The sequence below is a fragment of the Contarinia nasturtii genome, unplaced genomic scaffold (assembly GCF_009176525.2).
Source record: "Contarinia nasturtii isolate CC-2019 unplaced genomic scaffold, AAFC_CNas_1.1 Cnas_scaffold_1029, whole genome shotgun sequence".
In the NCBI taxonomy this organism is placed as follows: domain Eukaryota; kingdom Metazoa; phylum Arthropoda; class Insecta; order Diptera; family Cecidomyiidae; genus Contarinia; species Contarinia nasturtii.
The window spans coordinates 197377-218173 of NW_022198375.1; the positions used below are offsets into that span (position 1 = coordinate 197377).

The 20797-nt window shown below is 32.1% G+C and overlaps 2 protein-coding genes across 7 annotated transcripts; one reads left to right on the forward strand and one right to left on the reverse strand.

Annotated features, from left to right (window-relative positions):
- Positions 1 to 4275: 4275 nt before the first annotated feature.
- Positions 4276 to 16761, reverse strand: LOC116343491 (ion transport peptide). Of its 4 annotated transcripts, XM_031771557.1 has the most exons (3): positions 6152 to 6363; positions 5674 to 5963; positions 4279 to 5036 (listed from the first exon to the last, which is right to left on the reverse strand). In XM_031771557.1, exon 3 carries the CDS (start codon positions 5034 to 5036, stop codon positions 4818 to 4820), a length of 219 nt encoding a protein of 72 aa, XP_031627417.1. In that variant the 5' UTR covers positions 5674 to 5963; positions 6152 to 6363; the 3' UTR covers positions 4279 to 4817. The 4 variants fall into 4 exon arrangements, with proteins under 4 accessions (XP_031627415.1, XP_031627418.1, XP_031627417.1 ...); XM_031771555.1 differs by lacking the exons at positions 5674 to 5963; positions 6152 to 6363 and adding an exon at positions 14221 to 14467 and having other exon boundaries at positions 4276 to 5036; XM_031771558.1 differs by lacking the exon at positions 5674 to 5963 and having other exon boundaries at positions 4276 to 5036; positions 6152 to 6366.
- A 1381-nt stretch (positions 16762 to 18142) lies between these two features.
- On the forward strand, positions 18143 to 20236 carry LOC116343489. Of its 3 annotated transcripts, XR_004201340.1 has the most exons (4): positions 18143 to 18399; positions 18478 to 19713; positions 19776 to 19979; positions 20196 to 20236. XR_004201340.1 is itself a non-coding variant. In XM_031771554.1 (2 exons), the coding sequence occupies exons 1-2, from the start codon at positions 19086 to 19088 to the stop codon at positions 19793 to 19795; spliced, it is 648 nt and encodes a 215-aa protein (XP_031627414.1). In that variant the 5' UTR covers positions 18143 to 19085; the 3' UTR covers positions 19796 to 20012. The 3 variants fall into 3 exon arrangements, 1 of the variants encoding a protein (XP_031627414.1); XR_004201339.1 differs by having other exon boundaries at positions 18143 to 19713; XM_031771554.1 differs by lacking the exon at positions 20196 to 20236 and having other exon boundaries at positions 18143 to 19713; positions 19776 to 20012.
- Positions 20237 to 20797: the final 561 nt, after the last annotated feature.

Here is a 20797-nt window from a genome sequence, read left to right on the forward strand (position 1 = left end):
TCAATTATGTCAAAAAAACGTCATATTCGTAAATCTTACATATTTTTCCATAACTTATAACTATAGCCAGTATCCCTTCTGAATTTTCACAAAAATCGAACCACCCTAATGGGGGTGCTCCAGTTTTTCAAAAGTTCATCGGATCAAAAAATAATGTACTACAAAGTTGTTCAGAATGACGAGAGAAATTTTTTAAGACCCCTGTCCTCCAAGTCTCCCACCCCTTAAGAGGGTCGGGGGGTCAAGAACCCCCAAGATGTGATTTATTTAACCTGAAACCGCAAAATTTGGAATCAGCATGAAAAATTACCTTAGAATCGATATTTTTCTCATCCACGTTTTTTCACAAATTTTGGACCAAAAAAGTGTAAAATCGACTTTGTAAGATTTGAAGGTCGATTTTACACTTTTTTGGTCCGGAATTCTTTTGCTCCGATTTGACAACTGATAATTATATTCAAACCCGAGAAATTCAACGGTGTCAACAGTTGTTAAGAAATTGATTAGATTTTTCTATTGTTTTCGGTTGGAAATCTATCTCTTGGAATGATAGTTTGGAATAAATGTCATTCTATTGGCATGCAAATTAAAATTTCTTCCAATTTGTAAAGGGTTAATTTCAAGTTCTGCGGTTGTCAGCGGTACTAATCTCTAATAAAGCGTTGCCGAGCTGTCATTATTTTCATGCTCTGGTAATGTCAAACTTTTCAAAAATTGTGAGGGATAAACATTACATATGTTACTTAAAGATTGAGACTAATTCAAGCGACCACCATTTAAACACAAAAGAAGCATTTTAAAAATTTCTCTTAGTGGTAGTTAGCTTTATTCATGGGCAACCCGAAAACACATTTACAGTACACTGAACGGACCATTGTCTTCGATTTTTCTCAGTATGCGTCGATCCATCAAAATTATGCTTTGGCGGACCGATTGGTCGATTTCTTTCAACTTTCTCTCAATTCATCCAACCAATTGTTGGTCGTTTCAAGTATCTTGGACCTTCGCCTATAACACACATCCAAAAACGGAAGATAAATAATTAATTTGGTGTCTTTTTGTGAAGTTGAGAAGATGGTCCTGTTTTCATGGAAATGCTATTTTTTAAGAAGTGAGCCATTATTGTAGTTTTTTCTGCTTGCAAAACACAATTTCGTCTTAAATCAGATAGTCCACATCGAATTCTATCGATTTTAATAATAATTGATTGGTAATGGAGTAAGTAATGGAGGTTTAACCTTACGTTACAGCACTAAATTTTCGAATAATGGCTCTAAAACACCTTCCAATGAAGATCCTACAATACAAATATCACTTTATCAAAGTTTGGTTTGTCGACGTCTCTAGCCCTATATAGTAGTGCCCTAACGTTATCAATGCAAAAGAAACCACATGCACTTGATTTATGGTTCGATATAGCGATGAATGTTTCACTGTCCAAAATGATGAATTTTTCAGTGCAACATGCTATGAGGTGAAGTAAACAGCCAATATTTGCCACTATTTGGAATATTTTCGTTACTTATTTTGATGATTATTATAGATCGTGTCTAAAACTATTGTTTTGGTTCAAATTTGGATGTGCTATAACCATAAGAATCACCAAAAATGAATGTTTGTTTGACCAACCCGGTTTTCGGTACTTGATGACAATTTCGAAAGGTTTGATCATTTGATTTGGGAATACGACCGAACTTTATGCTTTTTCTAGAATCTTTGTCTTCATATCAGCCGGCTAAGCCTATGAAGAGACAAAATGCGAATTCCCCTCATCTGTGCCATCTTGTATTCCATAGTTGAACTCAATTTAGTTACAATGAATTGAATCGAAAAAAAGAAAAAAAAAAACAACAACAGTAACATGGCTACATAGATCTGTTGACCAGTGAGATACGTATAACAATGGAATGAAAGAATGAAGAAAGCGTATATGTGAATGTAGATGTACAGCTCTGTGTGGCCGTGCTATTGTTGTTGTTTTTTCTCTTTTTAATTTCAATGCTACAGAATTAAATTCAGTTTTTCGATCTAATTCGAACTAATGTGAGGTGGCGCTGATCAGCTGCGTTCGCATAAAAAAGTTCCCAATCTCATATACGCCAACCCCGCTTGCTTCATATTAAAGCCATGAAACACGATATATGGTTCAAAGACAGATTGGTTCATCTTTAGACACATGCAGAATTTGTTTTGAGCTTAGCTTGCCAAAACCATTTGAGACACTTTTTCGTAAAACCAATTTGTACGTCATCGCGAATGGAACTTTTCTGTGTAAATTGTGTTTGACAGTGGGGTAGGAGGCCCATTAGGTCTCCTATGTGCATTCGTTGACATTTTTGATTTTGTTTATGTGGCGCAATAAACGCCTGAATTTAGTCTCAATCTTTAAGTAACATATGTTAGCTTCCAATGTAAAAAATAAGGAGTTTTTTTATTCCTACAAAATGTATGAACGAGGAGAGAAATGTATACGACGATCGCTTTATTCCTAACAAATGTAATACACAGCGCACACATGAAACGTCATTGCACTGCTGTTAGAATCTACACAAGTGTGTATTACTGCGGATTAATATAGATTACTACTCACAACATAGAATTACTTTAAACAAAAATTATTATTCTAGTACTGCTCTGCCCCTAGGTTTAAATGCTTTTTTTTGTTTTGCTCAATTTCATCTTGCGATGTCTGAACATCAAACAGTATCGCATTTCAATTACTTTGTTTGACTGTTGCCAAAAATTCATGAAAAGTTTTTAGACTTATATAAATAGGGCGGCGCCTACATTTTTTTCATAAAAAAATATTATTTCAAAATTTGTATCAGGGAGAGTAAATTTTAAAGGGTTGTGAAAAATTTAGGGGGTAATTTGGTCTCAAAGTTCATTCTATCTACTACTATCTAGTTTAAAAGTAAGGTTTTTGGATTTACGTCGAAAATCCATAGCAAATCGAACAATTTTTACAAAAGGCTCAGTGGGCACAAATGACAATAATACATCAGGTTTTTTGGTGTAAGCTATGCAATTTTTTGGTTCCCTTTCTGGTGTATCCTATACAACACTTTTTGGTGTAATGCTTACACTCGGTCGGTGTTTTTCATACACCACCGGTTTTTTTGTATACACTATTTCGGTACATTAGAAACGCTATTAGTGCATGACTTGAACCAATTTCTAGATTATGTTTTGCAGTGATGGTGTAAATTATACACTATTATTTTTATATTTTGGTGTTTTGATTACACGATATGTGATGACATTAAACAAAGTTCTTCTTGCAAATATTTTACAACAAATATGATCATAACATAAAAACGGTGAATTGCAAGCAAATGAGATCATAAGATTTAAAACGAAATACACTTGGACTTGTAAAGTACCCCCATTAAAATTCATGCGCCTCGAAAATTCGTGATTTTGAAGAAAATTTTTTTTTAGCAAAATAAATATTTTTTATCCTTATGTTATATCTTCAAAATAATATGTTTCATGACTTTGTTGAGCAAAAAAACTTGGAATTAGATAGTTTCCATACTGTTTTAAAAATATATTTCAATAGAAAAAATTTAATTGTAAAATGAATTCAGTAATTTCAATGCTGCAAAAATGGCTACAAGAAGAAGAATATCATAAAAATATATGCATATGATGTACCAATTTGGTGAATGCAATGCACTGTTATTATATTGGTGTTAATAATGTACCACTAGTGGTGTATACGTTACACTGCTGGGAATTGGTAATTTGGATACACCATGAATCGAGAAAGTAGTACGAGTTTAGGGTTTATGTTATACACCACGTCTGGTGAAATGTATACACCAAAATTCAGCGGTGTACCTCATACACTAGATTGATACACCAAAAATTCGAAAAAAATAAAGAGTCTTACGGGAGTAAGACGAACTTTTCCGCACGGTGGTAGTTGCGTATTTTATTAAGAAAGTTCGAAATAATATTTGTTCGATTTTTCAAGCGTCGTAAAGTTCGAAACCAAAAAATATGTCTCAACTTTGGCAACGAAATATTCTTTAATTTAATAGCAGAAGAACCCGAGAAATGATTTTTCACACTTTCATGATGAACCCATATGTACGACATTTGAAAGTATTCTATTTTCTAACAAAATACTATAAGAAATATGTCTGACGTTAATTTTGCCATAAAAATTATTTTTGAAACACTTTCCATAACTAAAGTTACAAAAAATTTGGATCTTTGTATGGGAGCCATGTCTGTATGCTACCTTAATGGCGTGAAACTTTGCACAGGTTATTTTTTTCACAAAAAAATAATATTCGGAGGGTTTGGAGGAATTTCAACCAAAATTAAAGGTACCTCCCATACAAAATATTGAAATCTCTTTAAACTTTATGGAATTTATAAGTTCTCATCGGGACCCATGATTTGATTATTGGCTGACTTTGATCATGGTTTTTGGCTTGTAGTTCATGCGCCATATATTCGAATGAAAATATTTTTTTTTTAAATACAATGCAAAATTAACGATGCAAAAATGCAGTGATGTATAAAAAAAATTTAATAAATAAATAACATTTTTACATTATTGGCTCATCTATGTATAACACATATTCTGTTGAATGTCACTAAATATGAATTATTTTCAATATTTGTTGATTAATTGTTAACAATTTTCCTTCTTTTCTTCAATGATTCTCCCCTAGGTAGCGGTTTGATGAGATATGTTCAATTCAAACGGAACAATAAATTAGTAACTTTAATAATCATCTTCTAAAAAACAAGCTGTGCCGACTTTAAATTTGTATGTATTGCAATTAGGCAATAGCTATAACTTACTTGCAAAGTGTATGCAATTCTGGCTCTCTAAACAATGAATAACAATCCTCACATATTCTATCTAATCGATAAAATATAGATTTGTTGAAGACTCCCTTACATTCGATTTCAAAAAATGTACTCCGTTTTGCTAAAGTATGTTGTGGTAATGAATTGATCAATGGAACCAATGCTAGAATTAGCCCCATTGATATTGCCAAGTTTCGGGAACACATCTAAAATAGATAAAATAGTGATAGAATTAATTCCAAAGGTGCAAGTTTATGGTTTTCAAAAACTATAGAATATGTTTTTTTACTAGTACACCCATTAGATCCTTTATTTTATCTCAATATCAATTCGAATAATTATATATCGAAGTTTGTTCGATAAACAAGAAATTTCATCTCAATCTCCGGAAAAAAAGAAACGTCTACCTACTGTACGGTTTTTTAGGTTTCTAAATAATATTTTACACGAAATTTCATAATACATTCGTTGTAAAAATAGTTTTTCCACGGTTTTTGATACATTGTGTAAATGTTGAATACGGTATGCAATTTAAACCAAACAGCATCAAAAACTAGTTAGTAAAAAGCACTTTCATAGAAAATATTATTGAAGATTTAACTTTCGAAAAAGTACGAAATGAAATCAGTTGTGTACTACAGTAGGTAGGTCATTTTACAGTAGGTTATCATTTTTGAACGCTTTGTTGTTCAAAAATATTTTAAATAATGAATGAAGAAAAAAGATAATAGAATGTACGATATTGATGATATCAAATGGCTTGTTAGTCACTTCACAGCACACATACATATTATGTAATCGAAATGTAATCAGTGCACGAAAATTCCGTTGCAACGATGTTACCTTTGGTTTATTCTCCGCATTCAGGCTGTAGTTTGGTCGTTATCGGAAAAATGCGTTAAGTATGAAAATGTATGAGATTGTTGCGATGACTTTTATATATTCGACTTTGATTTATGTTCAACATGGAAATACTTTTCAGGTATTGCCTGTTTTTGTAATCACAAAAGCGATGATTTTTTGAGATGCCACTGTTCACTTTAATTCACATTTTCTTTTGTTTGTAACTTTTTATCTACTAAATTTTCCAATATAATTTTTGTAATGGTCACCAAGGTTTTTATCAATTGTCACTAGAAAAGTAATATCATGAATGTATTAATACAAAATCGGGATTTGCATTGTGTAGAAGATGAGACGATTCCAATTTGTTTATTTTGTTAAAATTAAGTACTTATATTCAGGTAACGGTTTAAAGCACATTTGAGTTTTTAAGTACATAGAGTTAGTAAATTAAGAGAAAGATCAAATCAGAGCCTACCAAGTCTGAAGAATGTTATTATTTCTGAACTATATTTTTCTGTATCAACTATATTGAAGTAATACTTTTTACACTATTTCACTGTGAATTGCCTTTGTGTTTACTCTTAGATCATAATATAATGATTTGCACCTAAATATGAACAAGGGATTACTGTTTACGGTCAGTTTTAAGTATCTATGTGACTCGTTTGATGCATATTTAAGGACTAAAAGAAAAAAAAATATAAGAGATTCATATCATATCCCCACCACCGGGTGATATGATCGACTTCTTTGGCATTTATGGCAACTACAGAAAGTTAAAGAGAAGCGCGCGCGGCAGCACACAGTGCAGAACATAGTGTATGCATAAAGCAGAAACGACGACATACAGACATTCTGTCTATTACGCATGCATGCATTAAATGAGACATATTATATTTCTGAGTAATCAATTTATCTTTAATGTAGCCATTTACGAATATACTTGGTAGAATATTGTCAGTTGAATATTTTTTTAACCAATATTAAATTACTTTTGAAGGCTTAGATATATAATTGTTTGAAAATATATATATATGCTTTTAATTGTTATATTATTAAATTCGGTTTGAAATTAGTTTTCGGAATCGACTGGTCTAGCAATTTAAAATGTATTTTAGACTAAAAATAAAAATGAATACTTCGTGCTCTGAATACATATTGTATTGCAATACTGTTGCACTCATAAGCACTATATAATATATATATACCGCATTTTCATTTATTCAGTGTATTCACTATCTTAAACAAACACAAATTTATTGAACCGATCGTTTTGGTGTGTTCGCATAATTCTTGCATTGCAATTACTAATTAAGACATTACGAATTCATATTTTCTTCGCTCGAACTTAAGTGATACTTGAATTATCATATGTAGTAAAATGAACAAATTTTATCCATTAATTTTACTTGAATTTCAGTTTCAAATAATTCGATATTATTGTTGCTATCGTTTGAACATAGAATATTTATTGTTTTCTCAGGAATGTTCGTTTCTGTTCCACTTCATTTTGACACAATGAAAATGAACTTAATAAAATTATTGACTGAACATTTCGCTTTAATTTTATATCCGTCGAATAAAAATTTATATATGTCGAAATAACATTTAACGAAAAAAATATAATCAGAAATGAATTTCACTTAACTTAAAAATATATATCTAAATGATGCACTTTCTGGGGACTATTAAGGCAACCACCTCTGGACTCTTAAGCTTAGGGAGTCCCGTTCAGTGATCATATGTTGAGTATACTTGTTTCAAATAAGCATATTTGTCCATGGGAATAAAAGTGGGAACAGAAACGTTAAATTGTTGATAGTATGTAGTAAGCGTATAGTTTACCGTAAGCTACCTTATAAATTTGGCAAAGTGAGACTGGTGTCCACTAATTGAGTCCAAAGTAAATTAAACACGATGAGTGTGAGCGATGGTAGATTTTACTTAATCAATGGTATTATCAAAAAATCTAGCAAATTTATGTAACTTCAGTTACACTAATTGAGTGCCTCTACTCTAATGAATTCTTTCCTGCAGAAACATTTGTGGTTGATGTTTTCATTTCTTATTATGATCACTTTGCATTATGTTACACAAAATCAAATTTATATATAGTTTATCAAAAGTCAATAAATATATCGTTCGCATTACGGTTGTGTTCAGTTTTCGTTTTCGTATTGCCGGTTTATAATTTTTCACAGTGAAAACCACATCACTCTTAATTTTTGTTTTTAGTCGATGTTTTGCGATTGATTTTTTAGTTTTGTTGAAGCGATACATTTTCCTTGTTATAATATTACGATATTTTCTATTCAGTGATTGTCTCAAACAAAATATTATTTTGAGTTTCAGACTTTATGAATGCGTTGATTTTTTCATTCAGAATTGGTGCAGCCGGAGAAATACACATTCGATGAAAATATTTCAATTTTGGCAATTTAAGCATCAAGCTATGCATCGCGTATTTAAGTTTTCTGTGTTTGTTGATACAATCGAATGAACTCATTTTTTCGATTCTGCACATTTTCAAGTGTGACTTTAATAATCAAACGGAAGCATTTACGCAGAATTTTGCGGTTATTTCTGATTTTGAAATAACAGAACATTCGCAAACTAATGCAATAATACATCAATATTTCATTAGCATGCAGAAGCAGACGGCATTGATCGATGGCTGGTAAATCTACAAAAAAGTACTTCTGGGATGCGATTTTCGATATGCCAAAAATGCATTGCATTTTGAAGAACAAACCGTTACATTTGGTTTGGTGTATCGGCATCGATTTTGTATAAATAAAGTGACGAACTCGATCAATTGGTGTCCGATTAAATCATCAAAAAGAAGTATTTGAATGGCGAATTATTTCATGAACTTGGAATGGATCCAGGCATGCGCACTTGGAATGCGAGAGTCAGACGAAATATCCGTACTGGCAAAGATGTAAATGTGAAATTTTGGAACATGTTCGATGTCCAGGCACTCGTAAGCTAATGAAAAGCTTCATGAAGCTATGGTATGTGTGAAAAGAGAACATCTGCGCGCGTATCCAAAAAAATTGCGAAATCATCGGATCAGAGTGTGCGAGTGGTACCTACCACTGATAATTGTGACAACAAAGATTAAGCGAATGATCCGAACAGAACGCGATGATTGGGTGGAGGAATCGTGATGATCTAGATCTAGATCAACACGAGCAGTAGCTTACCATGTGTGTCTAAGGTAATTTCGTACCATAAAAACTTGCAACAATTCGACGTAGCATACGATTATGATGAAGATAAATGCAAATATGAACATCTATATCAACCCATTCTGAAGATTCTTCAGTGAAGAATGTCTGGCATCGAGACATTGAAATAAGCCAAAAAATTTCGACATAGAAGCCGGCGGAGGAACACAAGCAAATTCGCCGATTAAGATAAAGGAATATGTACGTTGTCCAGGCACTCGCAAACTGATTGCAGCAAGACATGTGTTGGTACCAAATCCAATTATTGCTAGAAATGGGCGATGCCATAGTTGCGGTTTTTGAAGATCGACCAAATACGCGTAGTATGGTGTCAATGACCGTAAACTTGTGCCTGATACTCTGTAAAACTGAAGGGATTAGAAATTAAATAAAAAATCCAAAAGGATTCAATTCTAATCCTGAATATATGGAAAAAATCCCCAAGTAGAATATTAAAACAATACTTAACATAAATTGTTTGAATTCATTTTGTTAGTTGTCATCGATTTCACGGAGCAAAACATATACACAAGTACAGTGGAAAAGAGAACTGTCAGTTGTAGCTGAAACAATAAATAAACACAAGCATCACAGCAGAGTAAAATATGCTGACCAAATATTGAAAACCCCAATACATGCGCGCAATCACCCGCTTCGTCGCTGTGATGTACACCTTAAGCGTACATGTGATGATTGCGCATGTATTGTTTCTTTCACGCAACCGCTACTATGCTTTTATTGCACCGTGAAATCGATGATAACCAATAAATCGAATTCAAACAAATAATTTGTTACAAATTATTTTAAGTATTGTTTCAATTTTCTAATTGGGGATTTTTTCTATATATTCGGGATTAGAATTTAATCCTTTTGGATTTTTTATTAAAAAAATCCAAAAAGATTTATTTCTAATCCCTTAAGTTTTACAGTGTAACGATGATTTTACGTTAAAATTTGTTTCTTGGGATGGCATTGAAACATATTCGACCAAACAGTATGCACGCTTAAGACTCGACAAACACATTGAATCGGTACGTGCAATGGACAAAACGACTTGCAAAATGGTACGAAATGAACCATCCATTTTCATTGGAGCTGGCGGATCAACACCAGCTAATTCGCCGATTAGAATCAAGAAATATGTACGCTGTCCAGGCACGCGCAAACTCATTGCATCGATCATGAAACGTGGCAATTGCATCATTCGAATGGTCGATGAATATATGACATCACAGCATTGTCCATTGTGTTTCAAGCGATTTCCACTAGCAACCCGAGGCGATCGATACAAGAAATATGTGGGTTGTGCACCAAATCCAATTGTTGAATTACCATGAACCATCATAACCAATGTGAGCAAACGATTACTGCAAATGCGACGAACAATTGAACGAATGTGGCGCGAGATGCGAGAAATGGAAGATGGAATTGCTGCAACTCTTCGAGATGGACCGAATGCAGGTCGTTTTGTGTCAAAGGATCAACGCTTCTTCAAAACATGGCTACCAAATGTTGCAAACGTTGAAATCGAGGGAGCTGCTGGAGCACAACCATCGCTCACAACTGTATGATCCTGTACAAAGGTATGCAATCTGATGAAATTGATACAAATTGTAAACGAATTGATAATAATGTGTTTTCGTTATTTCATTTGGTACTTGAATGTGTGGTGTTCAAGCGGACAATTCATCCAAATGTCCGCAGACCACCCCACGTTGTCAACAATCAACCTTTAACAGGCCGGCTGAAAAGTCCGTAGGCAAACACATAGAGGGTGACAGTAGAACAAAATTCTTCCTATTTTTGAAAGTACCATCCTTCAAAGGACTGCAGACGGAATTTGAGCCAAATCCGTTTACTGAGTCAGAAATTATAGCACTTGAAACGAACCAACCTCCAGTTATTCTATTTCAATGAGAAAAAACCAAATTCCACTTGCAAATCAAATCAGTTTTAGTGTGATAAATCCATCAGAGAACCCAAAACTGAGCACTTGGCGGTATTGTTTGGACCCTCTACTACCATTTTGAAGCTATACAGAAATTATCTATTGAATGGTATGTGGTCGTACATTCAGAGGAAACGAACACCTCAAATTACCTCGAAAATATGAGTTTTCGAAGAGATGCTTGAAAAAATCTGAGTAATTGCTATAAATGTTGGCTGTTTTAAGCGGATACTAAGGAATGGATCTCAAACATCTTGTAGAATACTTATTTCAATATACTACTCCAATATTTCAATAAAAAAAATTCACTCAACGAAACAGTGCCGCGTTTTCTCAAAATGACAACAAATGGAATCGAGTGGCAACTTTAAAGCGATCTAAAGAGGGTTTTTGGCATTTTTCAAGTGAATAATTTTATTGAATGATAACTATTTATGTCTTACAAAACCCATGCAATGCATTTTGACGAAATTCAAAGTCCAATTGGTTACCAAAAATCAAAGCACGACGATAATGACAGCTCGGCAACGCTCTATTAGAGATTAGTACCGCTGGCAACCGCAGAACTATATAGAATCATATGGAGTCATTTGGTGGCGCTGGCAAGCAATTTTGCCTTATCGTCATGCTTTGCCAAAAATCGACAAAACCTCAAAAAGTCACAAAATTTGAGTTTTTGGCCTTAGCTCGTATTCCTTGCCACTATTTCGCACTGTTGTTCAAAATAACGATTTATCATCTTGGATGAGATGAAATGATGCGAAGAAGAATAATACATGTCATTTTTGACATTTTTGTACAAAGATAATATGGTGTTTTTTGAGAAAATGTATGATTCCAGATTTTCACTGAAAAGCCGTCTCGGTAAGCCATACAATTGATGTCAGTATTTAATGACTTGGAATACGAATCGCTTTCTTATTTCTGGTGTAGTTTGGTGGAACATATACCTGCCTCCTGGGTGTAAAAACACTTTAAAAATAATGACTCCTCTTTTGAAAAAGCCATGAAACGGAGAATTAATGTGTATTTTGAGGTTATGTTACTTAAAGTGCTATAATTTCTGACTCAGTGAACGGATTTGGTTCAAATTTCGTCTGTAGTCCTTTGAAGGATGGTACTTTCTTTGTTCTAGTGTCACCCTCTATGTGTTTGCCTACGGACTTTTCAGCCGGCCTGTTACCATTGTATCGCGGTCAGAATCAAAATGTCAACAATGGACAACTGCAGCCGTAGTAGTAGCAGCACTCATTCAACGTAATCAACAATATTCAATCAAATCATAATTTAGAAATTACTTAAAACAATTATTTGTTAGTACGCTAGGCTTGATTAAATTGTGGCATTGCCCCAGTACAAGTATTCTTGTAGGTAAGTATAGTGTACTGAATAGGATATTAAGTCAATTTTTGTATCATACTAATTGAATTTTTTCTGTTTTTTTTTTGTTTTCATTCCATTGATGACGTTGATTTTGACTGAAAGTACACACAAATCTGGGCCCAAATTTGACCGTCAACATATGCCCGATAATGGTTGAATTTGCCACAACAATTGTTCATTGGGAAGGTTGAATGTAGTGAAATTAACGAAAAACCCGAACAGTACATTGTACATTGTACACGGCAGCAGAAATCCTCCACACTGCGGAGAACAAATTCGAACGTTGAGCTCTCCAATACAAAACGACCCTTGAATAGCGGAAAACGCTTACCCCGAATAGCGGAATTTTTTTGGAAATTCGATTTTTTGTATGATTTTCAAATTTAAATATCTTATTAATAATAAATAAATTAATCCAATTTGCTTCGGAATTAATTATTTTATGGAAAATCAAGATTGCAAATGTTATTTAGAATTTTGGGTCAATTTTTCTGATATTTTTTAGAAATTTCACTGAAAACCGGAAAATTTACTATCAAACCTCTAATAGCGGAAATCCCCTGAATAACGGAAATAAATAACTTTCTTCGTGCGATTCCGTTATTCACAAGTTTTACAGTATCAGGTTTTTGCATTTTGAATATTTTTCTGTCAAATTGTGATTAAAATGTTTTTTGTGTCTGTTTCAAAAACCATTTAGCGAGAAATTGTATACATATAAAAAAATTGAATTGAATGGGTCAAAATAAAAGTCCGACTTGTACGCAGAGTCTATAAAAGTGGAACATGGAGTTTTTTTACATAGTTTATTTGTTGTAATACAACAACAATTCTATGTAAAAAAAAAACGCTGTGTTCCACTTTTATAGACTCTGCGTACAAGTCGGATTTTTATTCTGACCCATTCAATTGACATACCACCACTCGTATCTCTTTCATCTAAGTCAAAAGTTCTTGTCAATTTTGAACATATCAATAAAAGCGACTTGCTTTACCTTGACTGCAATTTGTTGAAGGTTAATTTTCGTCATGAGTTTTGCATTGAAATTTTTAAGTTCATAAACTATAATTTTTACAAAAAATAAAAAAACCTAAAAAATTCAAATTTCTGGCAAAATCGAATTTTTTTTCACCAATAAACCCCGAAAATCTCTAATAAATTTGAGTATTTTCTGTCTTTAAAAAACGTTTAAACCTTATTAAATCAAATATTTTCCAAATTTCATCAGCTCGAAAAACCTTATCAAATTAAACTATTTTTAAAATTTTGTTGAAATATTCATTTAAAAACCGAAAAAAAATATTCATTAAAACCAATAGCATTATACAGTGAATCTAATATTTGTGGAATATGTCAGTAGTTTTAAATTGTTGGATTTAAGTCTACCTGAGATCTTCAAAAATTGGCTTTTAAATGTGTGAATAGACTTTTGATAAATAATTAATCCTCCCACATCTTCTGATCACACTATTGATTGTTAGAACGCAGCTAAATGGTAGATATGATGAATCATAATGCAAATCAAAGAAGAATAATAGTAATTGTTAAACGTTGATTGCTGTGTGTATAGTGGTGGTTTATCCAAAAAACTGGTAGGTTTATAATCAAAGAGCAAATCGTACCTATTGCATGTTCCACGTGGCACGTTTTAATGTCAAAGGTAGAAGTTTTATCATATTTATCATTCGTAGACTGACAAATAGCAGCATAAAATCCGAACTAAAACAATAGAAATTATGATTTTTCGAGAAATATTATGAAATTTCTCCTGAGAGATTTAATAAAAGTGTAACACTGCCATAAAAAAATAAAATGCATACAATAGAATCTCAGTCGAAGTCTAACATTTATTCTCGAAGATTCATATGATACAAAGTCTTATAGACTTATGTTGCCTTGTCAAAGTACATGAGTGGAGTTGTTAATTTCAAAACAGTTTATATGTAGTTTCACTTGTTTAAAATTCTTTTCACCAGACATACCCAACGTTTATTATCCAATTTTGCGTAGTTCAGTTCCATTTTGCATGATCGCATCCTTTTTATTCAAAATTTGATTCCAATAGGATATAGACAAAAACTGTATCAAGATTTATCAAAGGAATTATTATTAAGTTGAATTATCTTAAAAACATGACACTTTATTGTATTCAATTATTATGTTCTATTTTTTTATAATGAGGTTCAGATTTTCATAACATTCTGTAAGTTTATACAAAAGCATCGGACTTCCATGCACTAGTCCATCGATGCCAATAGATTTCTAGTCTATTTTCATACATTTTCACTACATTGTTTACATTTGATTTCAAAATTATATCAAACTAGCATTATTCGTTTGCTGTTTCATACGAGTTAAGAATATAATTTACACGCCACATTTTTAAAGAGTTATATATATATATATATATATTCATAGTTTCTTTTTCTTTGAATCATATCTTTAAAAAGCCAAAGATTTTTTGCAAAAAAGAAAAAAATATATTATAATTATCAATTTTATTAAACCAAATTCCGAAAACAACGACAATGAACTAAAAAAAACTGCGGATTATAAAACAATACATTCCGTCGTGTGTAATAATGATAGCGAACAAATATTTCCGTTTCTCGTATATATCTGTATGCTATGTTTTTCGAGTGTGTATGATTGGACATCGTCTTTTCTGGCAAAAGTAAGTTATTCGTGTATTCGTATGATGTCGTTTGTTTTGGTTATCTTTTCTCATATTGTTAGGTATACTAATTTTACTTTTTGCTTGGGGATCAAAAATCAAAATGGAAGAAATTTAAATGATAATTTCCTCTCTCAGCTCAACACAAAATGCAACAAGTATGTGAGTATACAACAACATATACCGTTATATTAGGCAACATAGTTAAATAAAAGATTATCTGAGCAATCAAATGAAATAATCGTGTCGTTACATATAGTGGACATACGCTTTAGTTGCATACAGAACTGACTTGAACACATATTGAATTCCAAAACAATAAATTTATTCCGAAAAAATAGAATAATATAGATGGGATTTTATTGTGTTTGTTGTCAAAAAATGAATATATTTTTCTTTTGCAAATTCGGATATAAAATGTATCTATAAGAATATTTAAAATACGTTTATTTATAATTCGGTGAATAAATAATCATGGTCAGTATATAGTGATAGTATTCATCTATGAATCCCAATTTGATCACATTATTGTATTGAATGTTTAAGATGTTTCACTTATGTCAAACGGTGTATGTAGTTGTTTTAAGTCACATCCATACACAAGCGATACCGAAATACAGGAAATGGCCTATTATTAGACATTCATTGGCATATTCGATGGATTAACATAATATGACATTCAATAAATAACAAAACAATTGAAACATAAAATAAAGTCTAACTCATTCAACGGTAAAATGTTTTTCGATGTTTAAACATTTTTTTAATGTTAAAAAGGTATTAAGGTTACTTCATTCAGAAGTATCATGTATTCTTCATAGATTTTATATCCAAAAAGTTCCAAAAAACGGCTAACTATGATGATCTTTAACTTAATAATTTAGTGTCAAATAAGATTCGAAATTAGATCCGTAGTGTGTGAGCTTAGATTTTTCTGTTGGAGTGGGTAAATTTTTTGAACCATTTTGTGTACGAAATTCTCGAAAAAAAAAAAACATTTGAAGAGATGAAAATTCATAACATAAGGAGAGGGTATCGAATTGTTGTAAAAAAACTAAGTAAATCGAAAGAATATTTATAGTTTCATCATAAACATTAGAAATTTAAGCATAAAAATGTCTTTTGTCAGTGGAAGATACAAACAAATCGTGGAAACTCCATTTTCGAACTCAAAATAAAAAATGGGAATTGGATCAAGATTTGTTTTTGAATGAAAATATTTTACTAGATATTGACTGATATCTTTATTTACCAAATTTAATCCGTTATGAAGATGTTATAAATAGTGAAAGACATTTTATTAAAACCATTTCATTTTCCAAAGAAATTTATGATCCGTTCAATTTTGATGATATCAATTCAATAGTATTTTTTAGGTTTTTGAGATTTCGCATACTATCTATATTGTATTAAATTTTCAATTTTCGACTATGTAACATCGATATTTCTGTATCCAAAAACTAACAAGTATTTCGTACAAAAGTCTTACTTAAAATATATTGTGTTTTATTATTAATAAAACAACATAAAATTATATCTTTAAAAATATGAGGAGAAAAAGTGATCACTTTTAAAATTGCAGGCATATTTTATCTTTACAAACACTTAATTATCAACACTTATTTTTCATTTTTTTTGTATATAGAAGCTTTTTGAATGAATTAAATTACAATAACATACTTACCATGAATTTGTCGAAATACTGCGTTCTTCAAAATAGGTATACTAACTTAATAACGTTAAAATGTTGTTAATATTAAAATAAACCAGTTTCGCAAGAATATAATTTTTCACAGGATATCTAACTGTTTTTGCAGACGAAAGGCTAATATTTTGAGAAATCCCAATGCGTTGCGCTTTTATATAGATACGTTATCGTTCCATGGTGAAAAGCGTGTAATTTTATTCTTTTACAAACATACACAAATGCATGTACATTTATTTTCATATAAAGAACAAGTACAAATCGAAGTCAGAAAATGAATCATAATAATAATATCTCCATCTTTTATATTCACCATATAATAACGATTCACTCAATCATGATTGAAATAGTTCATATTCAAAGAGTATTCATTCCATATCGAACATTCAAACATGGATAGAAAAGTTTCGTTTCTTATTAGATATATCAAAATAATTGAATATACTAAGCGAAAAATATAATATTCAAGTACACCCCGCAGATGAGCAATTTCTATGCTATATCCATTCACACATCTTTCTGGTGTATCTTTTACGCAATGGGTGGTGAATTACACCATTATTACCGATGGATATATTTTTAGCCCAATTCTAATAAGGCGTTAGATATTGGTTTCAATGTTTAAAATTTGTTGGTAAAGATCAACAATAAGCAATGAAAATAATCTTTAACTTAATAATTTAAGAAAATATCACTCAAATTTGAAATATCACCTAAAAAAATTATAACTTCTATAGATAACACAACTTTTACCGGAACAAAAATTCGTTTCACTTCTCCGTGTAAAATAATAAACTAAAAAAAAAACAAATTCCATCTATGTGACTTAAGTTATCTAACCAAAGTCCTGGATTGTAATCGATTCCCATTTGAATAATGTAGATTACCAGAAACCTTAATGCCCACAATTTTATGATCGGTCATCAAAGCCAACTTTATGTGGAAATTTAAACACAGTTGTGGGCATGTTGCAGTTCAAATCATAATTAAATTACACTGTCGCTGAAAGAAATAAGAAGGCATCATTTTTTGCTGTATACTTTCTTTATTTGAACTTGCTTGATCAGACATTTGATAATCTATTAGATAAAAATCCATAGCACCCATGTATGGGCAACAAATTTGTAATGTTTTTAGTACATTCTAACGTTGAAAAATGAAACGTTTTGGCCCCTTCTGGTGGTCATTTTCATGTCAAATGGAACGGACATTATATGCATAGTTTCCACGAATTCCAATGGAATGGATCCACTTGTTTCTTTCACTTCCAATAATATTTCATTTGACAATATAATGTGAACACAACCCAATACATTAAGTTTTAAATTGCAAATCTAACGATTCATTTGTTTATTCACGCTCAAATAAAAAATAAACAATTAATTTGAGAAGAGATTCGCGTAATTTGATTTGAAATTCTGGAGAAGAACATTTTTTATACGTCATTTATTGCATTTATTTTTCTTTGCTTCAAGAATTTTCGAAATGCAACCGAATCTTTCTGACATTTTTCGGTTGACGCACACATATACGAACGATATTTGTATATATTAAATATGTGCTCTGCATTCAAAGCGTTCGCATCGTGTGACGGTATTGTTAGTATAAACAAATGCTTTCATATGATTTTTAGCATCGTTCTGTTTTACATTCTCAATTCTAAAGTGACGCAGCAAAATATTTGAATTTCGTTGTCAATATTGGAAGTATTTCACCACATTGTACAATCGATGTTCATATTGAGCTGATGGGATAAAGATTCCAATCGTTGCCTTTATAAAGGTATTAATACATCGAAATATTGTTCAAATATATAATGGAGACTCTGTCATAATAAAATCAACTAATAATTTTCATTAGAATCATAATGGCAAAAAGGCGAGGGCTTAAAATTGTTGGCGGTGTTCCGAGAAAGAAAGCAAAACAAGAAAGAAAATGTCGAAATACGAACACGTAAAGTACCCGCCAACTCAATATTCAGAGATGAATATGCAGACTACCTCGTCGGTCACTTTTTTTATTAAAACTAATGGGAAAAGAGAAATTCGTCAAATTTTCACCGCTGTGGCACGCACCAATGGTGAATTTACAAATCAAATGCCAGACGAGTTTATTGAAATGGTCGAGGAATTGACTAACAACGAATTTGAGTGGCCATCTCGTGACCTGATGGGAAATGCATTTGAGTATATGCATCAACAATACCTCAGCAATGTGACAACATAGCATACCACACATTGTGAGAAGGAATTGGCGTACTTCTTGCAAATGAAGCGCTACCAATTCAATCAGGAACCGTACAGATTATTCAAATTTGATGACATCGATATCCGAAACGCAATCGAAAGCATTATGCGCAATAAAGACTGAAGTGAAGGCGATCCAGTTCGAAAATTCAAAATGAATGAGGTAGGCTGTTTGTTGCGGTGAAAGAACGTTGTTTACCATCATTTGGCGATTATCTCACAATGACTCAATACATCGAGAAAAAGTGGTTTGAATCACTTTATTTTTTCATCCAAATACAACGTGAAATTAGTGAATTCAAGGCAGAACATCAACAGCTAGTGCACGCATGGCTGCGACTCAAGAAAAATCCATTGTTGTTCGAAAAACCGATGCAACCACTGCCGCCAAAGATTCGCAATATCACCGTTGTACCGTTGTGTGATAATAAACTCAAACACATCAGATTCGATCATACGGATTTGTTAGCACTATTGGCTCGATGGAAACTGATTCCAGAAGAATTTGGTGGCAAAGATGGAGGAAGTTCTATGTATAGCAAAAATCATTTTGAAGAAAACCCATACGACGCTTGGAATATTTTATTCGACATGAAGAATATAAATGAACTCAAAAGACCAAACCAGCAAATTCACCGTATGATTATGTGCGATAGCGTTTCGGCTTCGGTATTATTCGAAACACCAAAACGTGAGAAGACCGAATTCAATCGCGAACGAATCAAACAAAAACTTGAAGCCGGTGATTACACGTATATCATCCCACTGAATGTTCAGGGTGATGTTGCTGCTCCACAGACAGTTGTTTGGCACCGCGATATTGTTGCTGCAAAATGCATTATGCTCAAAGGTATGAATCAATAGAAAATAGAGTCTATTCATTTTTTAATGTTTTTGCTTCAAATTACACAGGACTTTGCCTGATTCGTTGAGAAGACCACCAAACAATGTCAACTGACAGCAGCACTGAATCCATAAATTATTAGATAAAACAAATATTATAACGATTAGTTAGCGTAGCTAGGCTTGACACCATTTTTGTTACACAAATCTTGTGGCCTTGTTGTGCGTTCATAAGAACAGTACAACGGTAGTCTGGAGGGAAGAAGCCCGTAGGTGAGTAAAGTTTTTAATTTAAAAAAATGATATTTCATATATAATTCAATTGATACTAATGATTGTCGTTTCTTTTTTCCATGTATTCACACCTGAATGTTACGCTATGGCAACCGTAAAAATAACTGAAACTACACACAAATTCGGGTCCAAATTTTACCGTGGATTTGTGCCTGGTAATGGGTGAATTTGTATTACAAATTGTTCATTGGGTAGAAAGAATATTAACGTTATGATTATTAAAAATAATGTACAGCGTAAATTTTCTCAAATTATTTGCTTATTATTTATTTCCCAATTTCTAAAACTAGAAAATAGTGCCCTGTTTTTTTTTTTTTTGGATTGAAAGATTCATATATGACAGCCTAATAGTAAAACCGAAATGGAAGAACTTGAGCGTAAAAACACGATGCAAATTCTTCAGCGTATGTAGAGAACTTTCAAATTTAAGAACAAAAAGATTTTGTAAAAAACTGAGGGCAAAAACACAATATATCGATTACTTGTTTTTGCCCGCAGGCTAGATATGTCGTGTTTTTGCTCTCAATTTTGTCTATAGTTTTTTTTCCTCGCAACAATCGGGATCTTGTTTTTACGCCGAAAAAATTGATTTTTTTATACGCGTGTGATACGACAGTGTCATTCCAGCGGTCTTCCGTGTGTTTCATACAAGCCTCCCATGTAAATGGTAAAAAATGGCGAAAAATGAAAAAAATAATTAAATTTTTTTTCTTCAATTCTCAAATACTACTCAACTTTCTGTATCATCTGGTGAAATCAGAATGAAAAAAATCGCATTCCTTATCATTCAAATCACG

What these genes read in the sequence shown, in the direction of transcription:
- LOC116343491 (XM_031771555.1), bottom strand. Translation starts at nt 14,274, where the DNA reads ATGCGATCATGCAAAATGGAACTGAACTACGCAAAATTGGATAATAAA. An exon ending in AATTGGATAATAAACGTTGG is followed by an intron (nt 5,037 to 14,220) that starts GTATGTCTGGTG and finishes TATCTATTTTAG; the next exon opens with ATGTGTTCCCGAAACTTGGC.
- LOC116343489 (XM_031771554.1), top strand. Translation starts at nt 19,086, where the DNA reads ATGACTCAATACATCGAGAAAAAGTGGTTTGAATCACTTTATTTTTTC. An exon ending in AAAATGCATTATGCTCAAAG is followed by an intron (nt 19,714 to 19,775) that starts GTATGAATCAAT and finishes CAAATTACACAG; the next exon opens with GACTTTGCCTGATTCGTTGA.